This window comes from Pygocentrus nattereri, chromosome 12, assembly GCF_015220715.1.
Source record: "Pygocentrus nattereri isolate fPygNat1 chromosome 12, fPygNat1.pri, whole genome shotgun sequence".
Classification (NCBI taxonomy): Eukaryota; Metazoa; Chordata; class Actinopteri; order Characiformes; family Serrasalmidae; genus Pygocentrus; species Pygocentrus nattereri.
In genome coordinates this window covers 33,254,795-33,273,320 of record NC_051222.1, presented here as the reverse complement: position 1 = coordinate 33,273,320, position 18,526 = coordinate 33,254,795, and the positions used below count along the sequence as shown (strand labels likewise).

General features: G+C 37.2%; 1 protein-coding gene across 3 annotated transcripts in view; it reads left to right on the top strand.

Annotated features, from left to right (window-relative positions):
• Positions 1-18,526, top strand: part of LOC108442222 (complement C3-like) — a 66,310-nt gene that overhangs the window by 19,730 nt on the left and 28,054 nt on the right. For all 3 annotated transcript variants that reach the window (XM_017722163.2, XM_037543759.1, XM_037543758.1), the window contains 10 exons: positions 1,162-1,244; positions 1,373-1,460; positions 2,387-2,489; positions 5,736-5,856; positions 6,789-6,904; positions 7,147-7,293; positions 9,686-9,874; positions 10,128-10,319; positions 11,375-11,530; positions 18,236-18,365. In XM_017722163.2, coding sequence (XP_017577652.1) covers positions 1,162-1,244; positions 1,373-1,460; positions 2,387-2,489; positions 5,736-5,856; positions 6,789-6,904; positions 7,147-7,293; positions 9,686-9,874; positions 10,128-10,319; positions 11,375-11,530; positions 18,236-18,365 — 1,325 coding nt within the window. The remainder of the gene's footprint in view (positions 1-1,161; positions 1,245-1,372; positions 1,461-2,386; positions 2,490-5,735; positions 5,857-6,788; positions 6,905-7,146; positions 7,294-9,685; positions 9,875-10,127; positions 10,320-11,374; positions 11,531-18,235; positions 18,366-18,526) is intronic.

The following is an 18,526-nucleotide window of genomic DNA, read 5'->3' as shown; positions in this document are numbered from 1 at the left end:
TGAACAAGTAGAAGAGTGAGTGAGAAAGAAAGAGTAAAGGAGTGTGAGAAAGTAAAGTAGAAGAGTGAGTGAGAAAGAAAGAGTAAAGAAGTGTGAGAAAGTAAAGTAGAAGAGTGAGTGAGAAAGAAAGAGTAAAGGAGTGTGAGAAAGTAAAGTAGAAGAGTGAGTGAGAAAGAAAGAGTGAAGTAAAGGAGTGTGAGAAAGTAAACTAGAAGAGTGAGTGAGAAAGAAAATAAAGCAGAAAAGTGAGTGAGAGAGAGAAAACGAGTAAAAGGAAAAGAGACAGAGTAAAGCGAGAGGGCAGGAGAGAAGGAAGAAGCAAAGCAGAGGCACCCTAAAGAGTTCAGACAGCAGACTAGCCACAGAAGCAAAGCAGGAGAGATAAGGGAGAGGAGAGGAGGAAAAGTGCGACCGTCTCCGTCGAGAGCCAGAAGCGAAGTTGTCATGGTGAAGGCTGTGAATACTTAAGTAAATTTTTTTTGTTTTTTATTTTTAATCAATTTGCAAAACAATCACTTTGTCATTATGGGGTTTTGTGTGTAGAATTTTAAGGGAAAAATTTAATTTAATCCATTTTGGAATAAGGCTGTAACATAACAAAATGTGGAAAATGTGAAGCGCTGTGAATCCTTTCTGGATGCACTGTATTTGAGTATTGTTCCTGGCTATGGTCATGCCTTTATGACCATAATTAATCTTCTAATGGCTGCTTCTCGCATGATAATCACTGGATGGGCTCAGGAACACTTCCAGAAATCATTGTTTGTGAGCACAGTTTGCCGTGCAATCCACAAATGCAAGTTAGTACACAAGCTGTATCATGCAAAGAAGAAACTATATATAAACAGAATCCAGAAACGCTTCCAACTTCTCTGGGCCATGTTCAAAGAAAAGGGGATGCTACACACTGGTAGACACAGCCCTGTCCCAAAGTTTTTGAGATGCGTTGCTGCCATCAAGTTCTAAATAAGTTAATATTTTTTCATGAAATGGTTAAATATGTGTTCAATGTTCTATTGTGAGTAAAATACGGGTCTATGAGATTTGCAAATCATGGCATTCTGTTTTAACTGACATTTATTTTCACAGCTTCCCAATTTTTTTGGAGTTGAGTTTGTATTTCATGTGATTGGTTTTGTGTTTGGTCTTTTGTTTTGGAAGCACTGGAATCTGGAAAATAGTTGCAAGCTTTAGGAATTATCCATACAAGAAATTCACTGCAGAGTTTGAAGTCCGAGATTACGGTAAGATTAGTCTTTAGTATCCAAAATATGAAATATGAAATACATTTATAGACAATTCTATACTCAGGATAGAGTAATATATTAACAATATATTACGTTCAGTATTGCTTTCTTTCTCCACTTCCTAGCGCTGCCTAGTTTTGAAGTGAAGCTGACGCCTGAGCAATCTTTTTTCTACACGGGTGATAAAACGTTCTATGTTGAAATTAAGGCAATGTAAGTTGACTCACACATATGTTCCCTGAGGTTCTAACTTTAGGGCTGTGCTTTTAACACTTTCTCTTTTTTTGGTATACATTGTAATTATTACTAAATTAACTCCACAATAGAAACTTCCAGAAGGGCAAAAAGTTCTCAATTTAAATGTGTGTTAATGTAACAATATTAATGTATGTTATTTGACGGTTACCTACATAAGGACATCACAACACATGCATAAGCACTGAATAACGTGTTTATAAAGCAATGCCTCATGTCAGTAATCACAAGATATAAGCCGAACTTATACTTACTTTCTTTCTTTTGGTCTTTCTTTCTTTCTTTTGGTGTTTATTTCTTTGGGTCTTTCCTTCTTTCTTTCTTTCTTTCTTTTTTTGCCTTTTCTTGCCAGTTTCTTTCTTTCTATCTTTCTTTCTTTCTTTTTTCTTTCTTTCTTTCTTACTTTCTTTCTTTTGGTCTTTCTTTCTTTCTTTTGGTCTTTCTTTTTTTGGTCTTTCTTTGGTCTTGCTTTCTTTCTTTCTTTTTTTCTTTCTTTCTTTCTTTCTTACTTTCTTTCTTTTGGTCTTTCTTTCTATCTTTTGGTGTTTATTTCTTTGGGTCTTTCCTTCTTTCTTTCTTTCTTTCTTTTTTTGCCTTTTCTTGCCTGTTTCTTTCTTTCTGTCTTTCTTTCTTTGGTCTTTCTTTCTTTCTTTCTTTCTTTGTTACTTACTTTCTTTCTTTTGGTCTTTCTTTCTATCTTTTGGTGTTTATTTCTTTGGGTCTTTCCTTCTTTCTTTCTTTCTTTCTTTCTGTCTTTCTTTCTTTTTTTGCCTTTTCTTGCCTGTTTCTTTCTTTCTGTCTTTCTTTCTTTCTTGCTTTTTTATTTCTTTTTTTATATATGAATTCTGTGTTTCATTGCTTTTGGTGTTGTTTTATTTTTAAAGGTATTTGTTTGGACAAGAGATTCAAGGTAGTGCTTTTGCAGTATTTGGCCTCCTCAGTGAAGGCAACAAGATAAACCTAAAGAGTTCCCTGGCAAGAGTTGACGTAAGACTGTTGACATACTTGTGTGCAATCATACACTCACCTACAGACCACACTCTATGTGCATTAACTCCTAGACGTCTACAGTTATTTTGCTATATATATTTGATTTACATACAGTTGCACACAGGAGTTTTGGTTCTCCTGACTAAATGACATATTTTGTTGATTTTTGAAGGGAAAAGAAGTTTAAACAACTGGGGCTGCAAGAAACATGTAAACAGTGTGGCATTGTTTACTCTGTTTTTTTGATTAGCAAAATAAACACAAGCCATGTTTACATGCAGCCCAATAATCCATTAATAATCCGACATTTGCATTTAGTCCAATTGAGGACATTTAGAATACAGTTTCTATCCGCTTGAACGAGGTGCTTAATCCTGTAAATAATCTATTAAATAGAAGAATAATATCTGTGTAAACGCCTGTATCCAATTTCATTCCCTATCGGAAAGTTTAAGTCCATTCTGCATGTGCGTCGCATCATAGTGACAGTTTATATCGATCAAAGTGGCGGAGCAGAAACTGGTCTGCAGAGGAGATGAAGTTTATACTCTGATCTTTAAAAGACGGCGGTGGGATGGACGTCCAGCTTATGTGTCTCAGAACACGACGTCTTCCTCTCGGCCTTCTTTAATAAGGACATGTGAGGGACGTTTTCCTGAGTCTGACGTCATTTTAAAGTAATTAAAAACACAAGCACTGCTCACTGCTGCTCATCTCACTCTGACTGGACTCACGTGATGCTGGTTGTCATGGTAACGTCATGAAAACAGCTTTTGGAAAGGACTCCCAAGCATAGAGATTTTAAAATACTTATCGTGTCTCCATGTGGGTGGGTGTTTTTTATCAGCTTTGATTACACGTTACCAACCACACACACTAATCATTAGAGTGGAAATCACTTGAACAGCGATGAAACGTTCTTGCAGAACTACTACTATAAAGTAAAGGTACTAGGTAATCGTGCTTGGACTGCTAAGATTTGTTCATCTCTTGATTATTGTTTCTGTTATTTGTTAAATTTGTTAAAAGAAACATTATGATGTGAAATATTTAATTACTGACAGCCTACTGACACTTTTTCTTTTCCTTATGAATCAAAGCCACCAATTCATCAATTATGGAAGCCATTGTTACTTGCAGCCCTAAACACAGCCTCTGCAGCAAACTACTTAAAAAATCTGCACATGTTGATGCACAGTAACTTTATATTTGATGAACTTCAAAGACAGGAAAAAAAAAAACGAAATAGTAATTATGGCATGTGCAAATTTTTAGACAGCCTACACTAGACTTAACTACACTAGGCCATAGTTAGTTCAGCCAGGCCACAACATAAAGCCCAGGCCCCAGTCTCAAATCACCAGCTGTTATCAACTGATGGCTCCCCTGATCTAATGTTGTGCCTATGATTGGCTAAATTGATCAGGGCATTTATTTAAGCTGCTCTAGCCAGCCCATTCTCACCACTCCTCTACAAGCCACTGTACAATCTCCCGCTGGCTATTTTTTTGCCTGGTATGGTTGTTTTGGGTGTCTTCCTGCAGCATTCCCTGCCTTGACCTTTCCATATGTGCACATGGATGGGCAGAGAGGTCCCAGAGCTGAGCCACACCGCCAAATAACCATAACCATAACTTTCGCAAATAGGTACTACATAAAAGGCCCTGCCTTTACTGCATTTACAGTAGGTACACTACTTCTGGGTACTCCTCAGAGAGTAGTAGTGATATGGCTGTGAACAGTAGTTTTTGTTGAGCCTTAACAAAGCTAAGGTAGAAGTAAGGGCTTTATTGTTTGGTTGTGAAATTTGGTAAACTGTGTTTCTGGAAACATGCCAGGTGAATTTGGCTCCCTGAGTGGGTTTTTAAACAGAGAATATGTCTGTAGTTTGGTGGGACAAGTTGGTGTTTTATCATCCAAAGGGACACCGTAGTAGCAACTTGCTGGTGGTATCATTTATCCAATTGGAGTGTAAGGTGTTTGACACGCAGTCATCAAGTTTGCCTTCATTATTTACAAGAATAGGCTTACGTCACTCTTTTATTGCTCTGATGAATTCCTTTACATTTCCTCTGAAGTGAAAGTTGTTGATGGGTGTTATATACATATACATAAAATATACACAGCTCAAGTAAGCTGTCCTAGCCTGGCTGTCTCTCCACTTCCTCTCTCAGCCTCTTCACAACCTCCTGCTGTCTGGAGGTTTGTCTGGTACGATCGTTTGGGGACGGGTTCTTCTGCTGACCCTGCTTTAGGCTTTCCATGTATTCACATAGGAGGCCAGAGACGTCCCAGAACAGAACCATACTGGCAAATATAACTTACAAATGGAAACCAAATATATTCTTTGATGAAGTGATCCTGACTGATATATGATATTTTACCTTTATATGACTGATTTTCGGGTTTCTATACCTGATTTGCCCACCATGCTGTAGATCAAGAAGCATTTGCTTGGCTTAAGGACTTTTCCTAAATAAAGTAAAGTGGGCTTTTCTTGCTTTGTACCCAGCTTAATTTTTAGATGATCATCCAGCTGCTTAGAGGAGCACATGTTTTTTGAGTGTTAGCACAAGGTTTGAAGGGTTACGCTCTGAAAATTTCATCAGCCGACAGTTCTTAACGGCAGTTCTTGACCTGCCTGGCCAGTCCTAACAAGTCAGTTAGAGCCTAACAGGTTTTCTGTCTTTTAAATTAAATAATATCTAGTAACTATAAATTAACACTATTTTAAAGCAGTTTGTTGCAGAGTTTGTGCTTATTTCTTTTCCTTTCTATAATCAACAACATAAATGTAAATTGGCCAGAGTACCCAGACTTTTGTATGCAACTGTAATTACTTCAATTACACAATTAATGACACAAATGCATGAACATTTATGTTCTGCATTGACTGGTTTGAGTCTTTCTGTTGATGTCAATGTTAAAAAGATATAAACTGCCACTTATATAAGTAGCAAAGACGGATTTTGTGGCTTTACAAAATGTAAAAGATAATTTTCCTTTTTTGGAAAATATTTGGATTGAAGGTTCTGAATCTGCTCTTTACACAGAATTTCCCCACTTGTTCCAACAAGCTGTAAGCCAGAAACAATTCGTAAAAAAAATTACATTCTTTTTAATCACCAGTGGTAACTGTGACTTCTAGGAGTTAAAAATTGTCCCTATATAATAAATCATCCCCACAGTAATGGACACGTGCACAGAGCTTGTAATGTCTTGCTTCTGGTCTGAACTTTGTAGATTGTCAATGGACAAGGTACAGCTGTTCTCAAAAGAGACCACATCCTTCAAACCTTCCCAAATATTGATGAACTTGTTGGGAAAACACTGTACGTATCTGTCAGTGTGCTCACTGAAAGTGGTAAGTAGAGGGCAACTTATTGCTTGAATGATGAGTTTAAGGGGAATTATGGTCAGTACAGCAGGTGCCTGTAAACTTGTATCTTAAACATAGAAATGAGGATGTCCAATATATTAGAAACACCAGTATTTCATGATATGTATGAGTGTTTTGCCATGAAATTTTCAACCAATCAAACTTCAGTGCAATTTGAATAATTCTTGATTTGGTTTTATGTTTGAAGGTACAAATCAACAGCAATAAAGAAAGCGCCACAATGGTACCCCATATTAGTGCTCAGTAAAAAAAAGATATTAAATGGTCACTGGGGTGTTTCACCTCATCACTGGGGTGGCATCCTCAAAGGTTCATTGCCAGTACCTTTAGTTGGGGAACATAAAGTCAATGTTCTTTTTTTATATTATTCTCCTCTTTTATTTTTGTTATTTTTCTCCCGGATTTTTGCCACGTAACTCATCCCGCAGTTTTCAAGATATCAACACCTTTCCAGTTCCAGAAGATCTGGTCTGATTGTGTGATTCAGGCTTGTGCACAGCTTATGGACTGGATGCACGGTTTCCGTGTAGCAGTGGATTTTTGCCAAATGTTTTCCCATAGGAATGAATGGGGTGCGACAGTTTTGGCACCTGACTTGTGTATGTATGTAGATGTATGTAGCATCAGATGTATGTAGCATCAGATGATGAAAAAGGTGACCTTTTTGACCGTTTTGGTCAAGCGAAAAGGATTAGTAATCATTTTTTCAAAATATATGGAGACAAAATGGGAATTCTTCTCTTAAGCTATGATAAAATGGTACCTGTAATAAAAAAACATCTGACTTTTAAGACCAAACCTGAGTTTAGGAATTTTGGTGTGATTATTTACTCATAAATCACATGAATGCATGAACATCTTACACCAAGTGATGCATCTCTTTGTTTGTGTTTCAGGAAGTGAAATGGTGGAGGCAGAGAAAAGGGGAATTCATATAGTGAAAGCACCATATAGCATTCACTTCACAAAAACCCCGAAATACTTTAAACCTGGAATTCCCTTTGATTTCAAGGTATGGAAACATCACACCTTCATCTGCTTGAGCCAGTGCCAGACTGGTATATTTGGATATCTGATAACATTAGAGGATATTGAAGCATCACAGAATAAACAGCTAAAAAATATGTAAGATTTACATAACAGGTTAAATTATCCAATCCGTGGTAAATTTGCATTTTTCTTGTATTGTTGCCAATGTAATTTTTGTGTTGAGCATTCTTTTAATGGATATCACTCTCTGATCATATCCAACAGGTGTATGTAACGAACCCTGATGACACCCCAGCAGAAAATGTTCAGGTATCGCTGACACCAGGTTATGTGCAAGGAAAGACTGATAAGAACGGAATTGCCAGCATCGTCATCAACACCTTGAAAGGAATCTCCAGTCTAGACATCACTGTAAGCCTCACCTTTATTATACAGTCAGAAAGTTTCAAGTATTGGCATTTACTGAGCATGTCTGGTACTAAATGGTGATGGTATTTAATAGAGGTGGACAAAGTTTATGTACTTGAGTTAAAGTACTAAAGTATCACTCCAGTAAAAGTAGAAGTTCCTCCCTTTAGACCTCCACTTGAGTAAAAGTACTAAAGTATTTACCTTCAAATGTACTTAAGTATAAAGTAAAAGTACTAAAAGAGTAATTCTGGCTCTGATGTCCTGTTATCATTTTTATAACCAGACTGGCTTCATGAACTCATTTCAGGTGAAAGTCCTCCAGCGTCTCTCTTGGTAAACCAGTCTTTTAATAGAACGTCATTAATTAGTGACGTTGACGTCTATTAAAATGATCAGAAGCACAAAACACTGAAGGTAAACAGTTTCCATCAGGGAGAACCGAGTGGCTCTGAAATCACTTTTTACACACAAGCAAAGTTTCAGTTTCAGATTTATTTACAACTTAGTTCCAAGTTTAAGTTGAATAAAAACTGGCTTTAAACTCAGGATCACAGATGAGCTCCTTTACTATGTTGATCTGTAGGCGTCTGTTCATAAACATAAACCAGCCCAAACTCATTTACTATAAAATGAAATGGTGTTTGTAGAAATTCAGAAAAAAGCCGCGTCAGTCTCGACTGCATATGTGGACATATTTCTATATTGAGCTCTATTTACACAAAGTTAGGTTAGTTCATCATTTATGTTGAACAGACTCTCCCAAAGTTTTACGCTGCTGCGCTGACGTTGAACCGCGTGCTGCACTGGGTCGGTATGACCAACAGGTCAAAACCAGCTCTAAACAAAGTGACCGCTGGGCCCTGATTGGTGCTCTGGCTTTGCGCTTCTTTCGTTTTGACATGTTACGTTTTTATACACACAGAAATCAAAAGGAACGACAGATTTCTCAAAATGTAGGAGGAAAAAGTCGGATATTAGACTCTGAAATGTAGTGGAGTGAAAGGAAAAAGTCGCCCAGAAGAGAAACTTCAGTACAGATACTCCAAAAATACTAAAGTACAGAAACTAATTACATTTACTTAGTTAGTCATCCTAACCTCTTGGAACTGAGTTACAGTGGTAGTGGTTAAATCTTTCCCTATGAGATGGGACAACCCTCAAATTAAAAAATTCCTTAACAGCTGCTCTGTAGGCGACCTGGCCCGACTTAAGTGATAGCAGAGAAGAGAAAGTTCAGCTCCTCACTGCTGGGCTTTAGTTACATTTAGAGCATCATACGCCTTCAAAGAGGGGGGCAATTATTTATTATCACCCACCCCTAATTCTTCAGTGATATGAAGCTGAAGTCAGAGATTCTTGTTCAGTTTTCACGTTCCGCCTTAAATGGTACAGTCTGGCACTTCAGGCGTCAAAACCGCTGGACTATTTAAGGTGGACCGGGAAAGTTAACTAGCTAGGTACAGACACATTAGCATGCTATTGACGCTTTGTTATGCTTGTTATGAAGAAAACGACCATAATACATTGAAACAACTTTAAACTCAGATAAAACAGTGGTTATCATCATTTTTACTGAGGAAATTCTCACATTTGTGGGTTTCTTTGATCGTTTGCACAGCCATCTGCCGTTTTTTTTTCTTTTTTTCACGTCACTCTGTTTGGAGTCTCTGAAAAACCTCCATTTGGAGGGCCGTGTAGCCCCAACCCTTCAACCCCTCTGTCTCAACAAACATTGGGACACCCTAACCCTAAACGTGAACTGGTAGGGGCGAGGGGTGAAATGGGTTTGGGCCAAAATTAAATGGTGATGGCATTTATTGAGCATTTATATTGGAATTAAATGCCGATGCCTTGAGAACTGAGGTGTTTCTAACTGCTCAAGTGCTCAAAGGACTTGCTCGGTATTTAGTATATCAGTATCAGTGATTTACTGTGTTTGAAAAGCAACATTTTGCTATGTTGTATTAGAAAATAATTAAAGTAATAACGGGGGGGGGGGGGGGGGGGGGGGGGCTTAAATATAAATTCTGGGAAGGTTGTAACCCTCCAATCCAAACAGGTGGAAATTACACCCGTGGTTGTAGAAACTTGGCCTTTTGCAAGTGGTTTTAAAGCATAAACCATGTTGAAAGAAAACCAGCTTGAAAAGAAAGTAATATTGACCATAATAATATGTAGGTAGTTAATTGGTACATTAACCTACTTTGTCCAAGAGCAATGATAAGCAAGTTGCCAACAATAAAAGGCAGCTATGTCAGTATTTACGTGAACACACTTCACTGCCAATTTAAAGAGCATTCAAATATGAGGTGTCATTTTTTGGCCTTTTCTGATTACACCATGTGGTAAATGTGCTTGTAGTAAAAGTGAATGTTACTCTGTTTGTCCAAAGGTGCGCACACTCATGAAGGGAATTCCAGCAGAAAACAAGATGACAGCGCATGCCTACAAGCCTAGTGATGGTTCCCAAAACTACCTGCACATAGACAGAATCACTGGATTATTGAAAGTCGGGGACCATTTAACCCTCAAGCTGATTAAAGGGCCTAGTCATGTTGAAGACCAAGACCTCACTTGTGTGGTGTGTACTTTAAACAGGAACGTCTCAGCTCAGGGGAAAAACGATTCGTTCATAAATACATCATGTACCCAGTCTGTGTTCAATAACACATTGAAAAGTTGATGCCTTGAATTTACTTTATTCAAATGCACACATCATCATGACTACTGTATAACAGAATTTACTCACTGTTTGTGTTGACGTGGACACATTTCAAGCATATTTATTGCACTATTTTTACTTTTGCATTATGTCTCTGCTCTTTTTGAACTAGGTTCTAAGTAAAGGACGGATCATAACAGCTTCAAGATACCAGACATCAGGTAATGCAGTGATAGCTGTGCCACTCACAGTCACTAAAGAAATGCTTCCCTCTTTCCGTGTGGTGGCGTATTACCACGTGGGATCCTCTGAGGTCGTGGCTGATTCGATCTGGGTTGATGTGGAGGACACGTGTATGGGATCAGTAAGTCAGTTGACAACCCAAGTTTGTGAGTGAATCAGCAAAATAAACGATTACAGTTGTTTTGCAATACCTTTTTAACGTACTGAGAGTTGGCGACCTCTCTGCTGGCAATGTGCAATCGCACAGAATGAGTGGAAGAACGCCTTCCTCAAGTGGCTAAACCTGATGATTGTGAGCGTGTTGACAACACGTTCAGCGACCCGTCCTTTGCCAAGTTTTGACCGAGTTCTATGCTGTAGACAGGGTTCAATTCCCCGCTTCGGCAGGCACCCTATACCACTATACCAATAAGAGTCCTTGGGCAAGACTCCTAACACTACTTTCGCCTACCTGTGTAACAAATTATCAAATTTTAAGTCGCTCTGGATAAGAGTATCTGCCAAATGCTGTAAATGTTATAATGTTGATTTTGCATTTGAGATCTGATGCATGCTCATCACATGTTCAATCCCTCCAGAGAAAATAAAATAAAATAAAAATTTCATTTAAACACAAAATAGCAGGATAGTAAGTCGTTTGAAACAGTGTAAAAAAAAAACACCAAGACTTTTTTTTGTTAAAATAATTTCTCTAACATTTCATCTAACAAATCACGTTAATACTGTTGTTTTTAGAAATAGTTGCCAGTGTTGACGTTTTGTAATATTAAATGCACATTTGTCCTTCAGGTTTAGAATGGCCGGACTGCCTTAAACTGGCTATCAGCGGTACTTCTTTTATTCTATAGGCCTGTGTGTCCTTAGGTTGCCAGCTATTCAGTACTTTGATCAATATATATTCATAAAATGACGTTTTTATTTATTGCCATCTGCTATGAAAGTACTCTTGATAAAGAAGGACTCTATCAAGACCATACAATAAATGCGGCAAGACCATTGGCCAGTAACAGGACAGGTCTGAGTTCAGATACGACCCAGTCCAAGACAAGTCCGGACTTGAGTCGGAGACCAGACTTGAGTACTACAGCCCTACTTGTGTGGTAGCTCAAATCAAAGTAAACAAGTCAACATGTGCGAACCTTTGCTGACTCTTCTCTCTCTTTCTAATGCACAAAGCTCAAAGTTGATGTAAAGGATGTTAAAGGAGAATATACCCCCAATGGACTTATTGATCTGAAAATTGCTGGTGATCCTGGGGCAAATGTTGGCCTGGTCGCTGTGGTCAAGGGTGCCTATGTCCTTAACAACAAGAACATACTCAGCCAGGCCAAGGTCAGTAATTACCAGCAAACCTTATTTAATCATCATGTGTTAAGAATGAATGTCGTAATTGATCTATCCATGCTCTGCCTTCCAATAAGAAGATATGCATACTAATATTGAAACCTGAACCTTAAATATTGGTCAGTATTAATTACCAGTGCTGAGACTAACTCTATCTAATGAAATTAGCTTAAAAGTTCTGATATTTATCATTTTCACTTCATATATTTAAATTTATATATTTTACTTTAGATATTTACATTTTTAAATACTTCTTCTAAAAGACTACTTTGGAAAGTAGTTAAAAACTGAACATTATACAAATAAATCTGATGTATAAATTTGACATATGAATATATAAACAGATTTGCCACCATGCTAATATTAGCTAATTAGCTAAGAATGGATAACTCAAACTACATGCAAGTGAAGTTGAGAAAAAAGTTTAATCTTTAATCTTTAATTTTTAATTTAATCTTTAATCTTAATCATTTAATCTTTATTCTTTAATCTTTAAAAAAAAAAAAACAATCAAATCATCAGATTTCAGAAGTATGACCTAGAGAAAACCGGAATGAATAACTGCCTCTATTATGATATGAACCGAGTCTGTTCTACAGTTTCTCGTTAGACTGAATGAATAACCGACTCTAAATGTAGGTATTGTGATATAAACCGAGTCTGTTCTACAGTTTCTCGTTAGGCTGAATGAATAACCGACTCTAAATGTAGGTATTGTGATATAAACTGAGTCTGTTCTACAGTTTCTCGTTAGACTGAATGAATAACCGACTCTAAATGTAGGTATTGTGATATAAACCGAGTCTGTTCTACAGTTTCTCGTTAGGCTGAATGAATAACCGACTCTAAATGTAGGTATTGTGATATAAACTGAGTCTGTTCTACAGTTTCTCGTTAGACTGAATGAATAACCGACTCTAAATGTAGGTATTGTGATATAAACCGAGTCTGTTCTACAGTTTCTCATTAGGCTGAATGAATAACCGGCTCTAAATGTAGGTATTGTGATATAAACCGAGTCCGTTCTACAGTTTCTCATTAGGCTGAATGAATAACCGGCTCTAAATGTAGGTATTGTGATATAAACCGAGTCCGTTCTACAGTTTCTCATTAGACTGAATGAATAACCGACTCTAAATGTAGGTATTGTGATATAAACCGAGTACGTTCGTTCTACAGTTTCTCATTAGGCTGAATGAATAACCGACTCTAAATGTAGGTATTGTGATATAAACCGAGTCCGTTCTACAGTTTCTCGTTAGGCTGAATGAATAACCGACTCTAAATGTAGGTATTGTGATATAAACCGAGTCTGTTCTACAGTTTCTCGTTAGGCTGAATGAATAACCGACTCTAAATGTAGGTATTGTGATATAAACTGAGTCCGTTCTACAGTTTCTCATTAGACTGAATGAATAACTGACTCTAAATGTAGGTATTGTGATATAAACCGAGTCCGTTCTACAGTTTCTCATTAGACTGAATGAATAACCGACTCTAAATGTAGGTATTGTGATATAAACCGAGTCCGTTCTACAGTTTCTCATTAGGCTGAATGAATAACCGACTCTAAATGTAGGTATTGTGATATAAACCGAGTCCGTTCTACAGTTTCTCATTAGACTGAATGAATAACCGACTCTAAATGTAGGTATTGTGATATAAACCGAGTCCGATCTACAGTTTCTCATTAGGCTGAATGAATAACCGACTCTAAATGTAGGTATTGTGATATAAACCGAGTCCGTTCTACAGTTTCTCATTAGGCTGAATGAATAACCGACTCTAAATGTAGGTATTGTGATATAAACCGAGTCCGTTCTACAGTTTCTCGTTAGGCTGAATGAATAACCGACTCTAAATGTAGGTATTGTGATATAAACCGAGTCCGATCTACAGTTACTCGTTAGGCTGAATGAATAACCGACTCTAAATGTAGGTATTGTGATATAAACCGAGTCCGTTCTACACTTTCTCATTAGACTGAATGAATAACCGACTCTAAATGTAGGTATTGTGATATAAACCGAGTCCGTTCTACACTTTCTCATTAGACTGAATGAATAACCGGCTCTAAATGTAGGTATTGTGATATAAACCGAGTCCATTCTACAGTTTCTCATTAGGCTGAATGAATAACTGACTCTAAATGTAGGTATTGTGATATAAACCGAGTCAGTTCTACAGTTTCTCATTAGACTGAATGAATAACCGGCTCTAAATGTAGGTATTGTGATATAAACCGAGTCAGTTCTACAGTTTCTCATTAGACTGAATGAATAACCGACTCTAAATGTAGGTATTGTGATATAAACCGAGTCTGTTCTACAGTTTCTCATTAGGCTGAATAAATAACCGGCTCTAAATGTAGGTATTGTGATATAAACCGAGTCTGTTCTACAGTTTCTCATTAGACTGAATGAATAACCGACTCTAAATGTAGGTATTGTGATATAAACCGAGTCTGTTCTACAGTTTCTCGTTAGACTGAATGAATAACCGACTCTAAATGTAGGTATTGTGATATAAACCGAGTCTGTTCTACAGTTTCTCGTTAGACTGAATGAATAACCGACTCTAAATGTAGGTATTGTGATATAAACTGAGTCTGTTCTACAGTTTCTCGTTAGACTGAATGAATAACCGACTCTAAATGTAGGTATTGTGATATAAACCGAGTCCGATCTACAGTTTCTCATTAGGCTGAATGAATAACCGACTCTAAATGTAGGTATTGTGATATAAACCGAGTCCGTTCTACAGTTTCTCGTTAGACTGAATGAATAACCGGCTCTAAATGTAGGTATTGTGATATAAACCGAGTCTGTTCTACAGTTTCTCGTTAGACTGAATGAATAACCGACTCTAAATGTAGGTATTGTGATATAAACCGAGTCCGATCTACAGTTTCTCGTTAGGCTGAATGAATAACCGACTCTAAATGTAGGTATTGTGATATAAACCGAGTCTGTTCTACAGTTTCTCGTTAGACTGAATGAATAACCGACTCTAAATGTAGGTATTGTGATATAAACCGAGTCCGATCTACAGTTTCTCATTAGGCTGAATGAATAACCGACTCTAAATGTAGGTATTGTGATATAAACTGAGTCTGTTCTACAGTTTCTCATTAGGCTGAATGAATAACCGACTCTAAATGTAGGTATTGTGATATAAACTGAGTCTGTTCTACAGTTTCTCATTAGACTGAATGAATAACCGACTCTAAATGTAGGTATTGTGATATAAATCTAGTCTGTTCTACAGTTTCTCATTAGGCTGAATGAATAACCGACTCTAAATGTAGGTATTGTGATATAAACCGAGTCCGTTCTACAGTTTCTCATTAGACTGAATGAATAACCGACTCTAAATGTAGGTATTGTGATATAAACCGAGTCTGTTCTACAGTTTCTCATTAGGCTGAATGAATAACCGACTCTAAATGTAGGTATTGTGATATAAACTGAGTCTGTTCTACAGTTTCTCATTAGGCTGAATGAATAACCGACTCTAAATGTAGGTATTGTGATATAAACTGAGTCTGTTCTACAGTTTCTCGTTAGGCTGAATGAATAACCGACTCTAAATGTAGGTATTGTGATATAAACCGAGTCTGTTCTACAGTTTCTCGTTAGACTGAATGAATAACCGGCTCTAAATGTAGGTATTGTGATATCAACCGAGTCTGTTCTACAGTTTCTCGTTAGACTGAATGAATAACCGACTCTAAATGTAGGTATTGTGATATAAACCGAGTCCGTTCTACAGTTTCTCATTAGGCTGAATGAATAACCGACTCTAAATGTAGGTATTGTGATATAAACCGAGTCTATTCTACAGTTTCTCATTAGACTGAATGAATAACCGACTCTAAATGTAGGTATTGTGATATAAACCGAGTCCATTCTACAGTTTCTCATTAGACTGAATGAATAATCGACTCTAAATGTAGGTATTGTGATATAAACCGAGTCTGTTCTACAGTTTCTCATTAGGCTGAATGAATAACCGACTCTAAATGTAGGTATTGTGATATAAACCGAGTCCGTTCTACAGTTTCTCGTTAGGCTGAATGAATAACCGACTCTAAATGTAGGTATTGTGATATAAACCGAGTCCGATCTACAGTTACTCGTTAGGCTGAATGAATAACCGACTCTAAATGTAGGTATTGTGATATAAACCGAGTCCGTTCTACACTTTCTCATTAGACTGAATGAATAACCGACTCTAAATGTAGGTATTGTGATATAAACCGAGTCCGTTCTACACTTTCTCATTAGACTGAATGAATAACCGGCTCTAAATGTAGGTATTGTGATATAAACCGAGTCCATTCTACAGTTTCTCATTAGGCTGAATGAATAACTGACTCTAAATGTAGGTATTGTGATATAAACCGAGTCAGTTCTACAGTTTCTCATTAGACTGAATGAATAACCGGCTCTAAATGTAGGTATTGTGATATAAACCGAGTCCATTCTACAGTTTCTCATTAGACTGAATGAATAACCGACTCTAAATGTAGGTATTGTGATATAAACCGAGTCTGTTCTACAGTTTCTCATTAGGCTGAATAAATAACCGGCTCTAAATGTAGGTATTGTGATATAAACCGAGTCTGTTCTACAGTTTCTCATTAGACTGAATGAATAACCGACTCTAAATGTAGGTATTGTGATATAAACCGTGTCTGTTCTACAGTTTCTCGTTAGACTGAATGAATAACCGACTCTAAATGTAGGTATTGTGATATAAACCGAGTCTGTTCTACAGTTTCTCGTTAGACTGAATGAATAACCGACTCTAAATGTAGGTATTGTGATATAAACCGAGTCAGTTCTACAGTTTCTCATTAGACTGAATGAATAACCGGCTCTAAATGTAGGTATTGTGATATAAACCGAGTCAGTTCTACAGTTTCTCATTAGACTGAATGAATAACCGACTCTAAATGTAGGTATTGTGATATAAACCGTGTCTGTTCTACAGTTTCTCGTTAGACTGAATGAATAACCGACTCTAAATGTAGGTATTGTGATATAAACCGAGTCTGTTCTACAGTTTCTCGTTAGACTGAATGAATAACCGACTCTAAATGTAGGTATTGTGATATAAACCGAGTCTGTTCTACAGTTTCTCGTTAGACTGAATGAATAACCGACTCTAAATGTAGGTATTGTGATATAAACCGAGTCCGATCTACAGTTTCTCATTAGGCTGAATGAATAACCGACTCTAAATGTAGGTATTGTGATATAAACCGAGTCCGTTCTACAGTTTCTCGTTAGACTGAATGAATAACCGGCTCTAAATGTAGGTATTGTGATATAAACCGAGTCTGTTCTACAGTTTCTCGTTAGACTGAATGAATAACCGACTCTAAATGTAGGTATTGTGATATAAACCGAGTCCGATCTACAGTTTCTCGTTAGGCTGAATGAATAACCGACTCTAAATGTAGGTATTGTGATATAAACCGAGTCTGTTCTACAGTTTCTCGTTAGACTGAATGAATAACCGACTCTAAATGTAGGTATTGTGATATAAACCGAGTCCGATCTACAGTTTCTCATTAGGCTGAATGAATAACCGACTCTAAATGTAGGTATTGTGATATAAACTGAGTCTGTTCTACAGTTTCTCATTAGGCTGAATGAATAACCGACTCTAAATGTAGGTATTGTGATATAAACTGAGTCTGTTCTACAGTTTCTCATTAGACTGAATGAATAACCGACTCTAAATGTAGGTATTGTGATATAAATCTAGTCTGTTCTACAGTTTCTCATTAGGCTGAATGAATAACCGACTCTAAATGTAGGTATTGTGATATAAACCGAGTCCGTTCTACAGTTTCTCATTAGACTGAATGAATAACCGACTCTAAATGTAGGTATTGTGATATAAACCGAGTCTGTTCTACAGTTTCTCATTAGGCTGAATGAATAACCGACTCTAAATGTAGGTATTGTGATATAAACTGAGTCTGTTCTACAGTTTCTCATTAGGCTGAATGAATAACCGACTCTAAATGTAGGTATTGTGATATAAACTGAGTCTGTTCTACAGTTTCTCGTTAGGCTGAATGAATAACCGACTCTAAATGTAGGTATTGTGATATAAACCGAGTCTGTTCTACAGTTTCTCGTTAGACTGAATGAATAACCGGCTCTAAATGTAGGTATTGTGATATAAACCGAGTCTGTTCTACAGTTTCTCGTTAGACTGAATGAATAACCGACTCTAAATGTAGGTATTGTGATATAAACCGAGTCCGTTCTACAGTTTCTCATTAGGCTGAATGAATAACCGACTCTAAATGTAGGTATTGTGATATAAACCGAGTCTATTCTACAGTTTCTCATTAGGCTGAATGAATAACCGACTCTAAATGTAGGTATTGTGATATAAACCGAGTCCATTCTACAGTTTCTCATTAGACTGAATGAATAATCGACTCTAAATGTAGGTATTGTGATATAAACCGAGTCTGTTCTACAGTTTCTCATTAGGCTGAATGAATAACCGACTCTAAATGTAGGTATTGTGATATAAACCGAGTCCGTTCTACAGTTTCTCATTAGACTGAATGAATAATCGACTCTAAATGTAGGTATTGTGATATAAACCGAGTCTGTTCTATGGCATCTCATTAGGTTGAACTGCTTTCTTGGTTCTCACCACTAGATCTGGGACACCTTTGAGAAGCATGACCTTGCCTGCACGGCTGGCAGTGGTCAAGACAGTATGGGGGTTTTCTATGATGCAGGACTCCTGTTCATGTCTAATTCTGCAGGAAGCACCCCTGACAGTAGAGGTATGGAAAAGGGCTTTGAAGCTACATTAGTGTTGGGTGTATGTTGATGTTGGTGTAGTGTTGGAGTAACCAGCCATGTCAGGTTTGTTAGACATTCATTTTGCATGGAGTAGAAGCACTGAAGAACAATCGGTTCACTTACTTTATTAATGCTAACATGA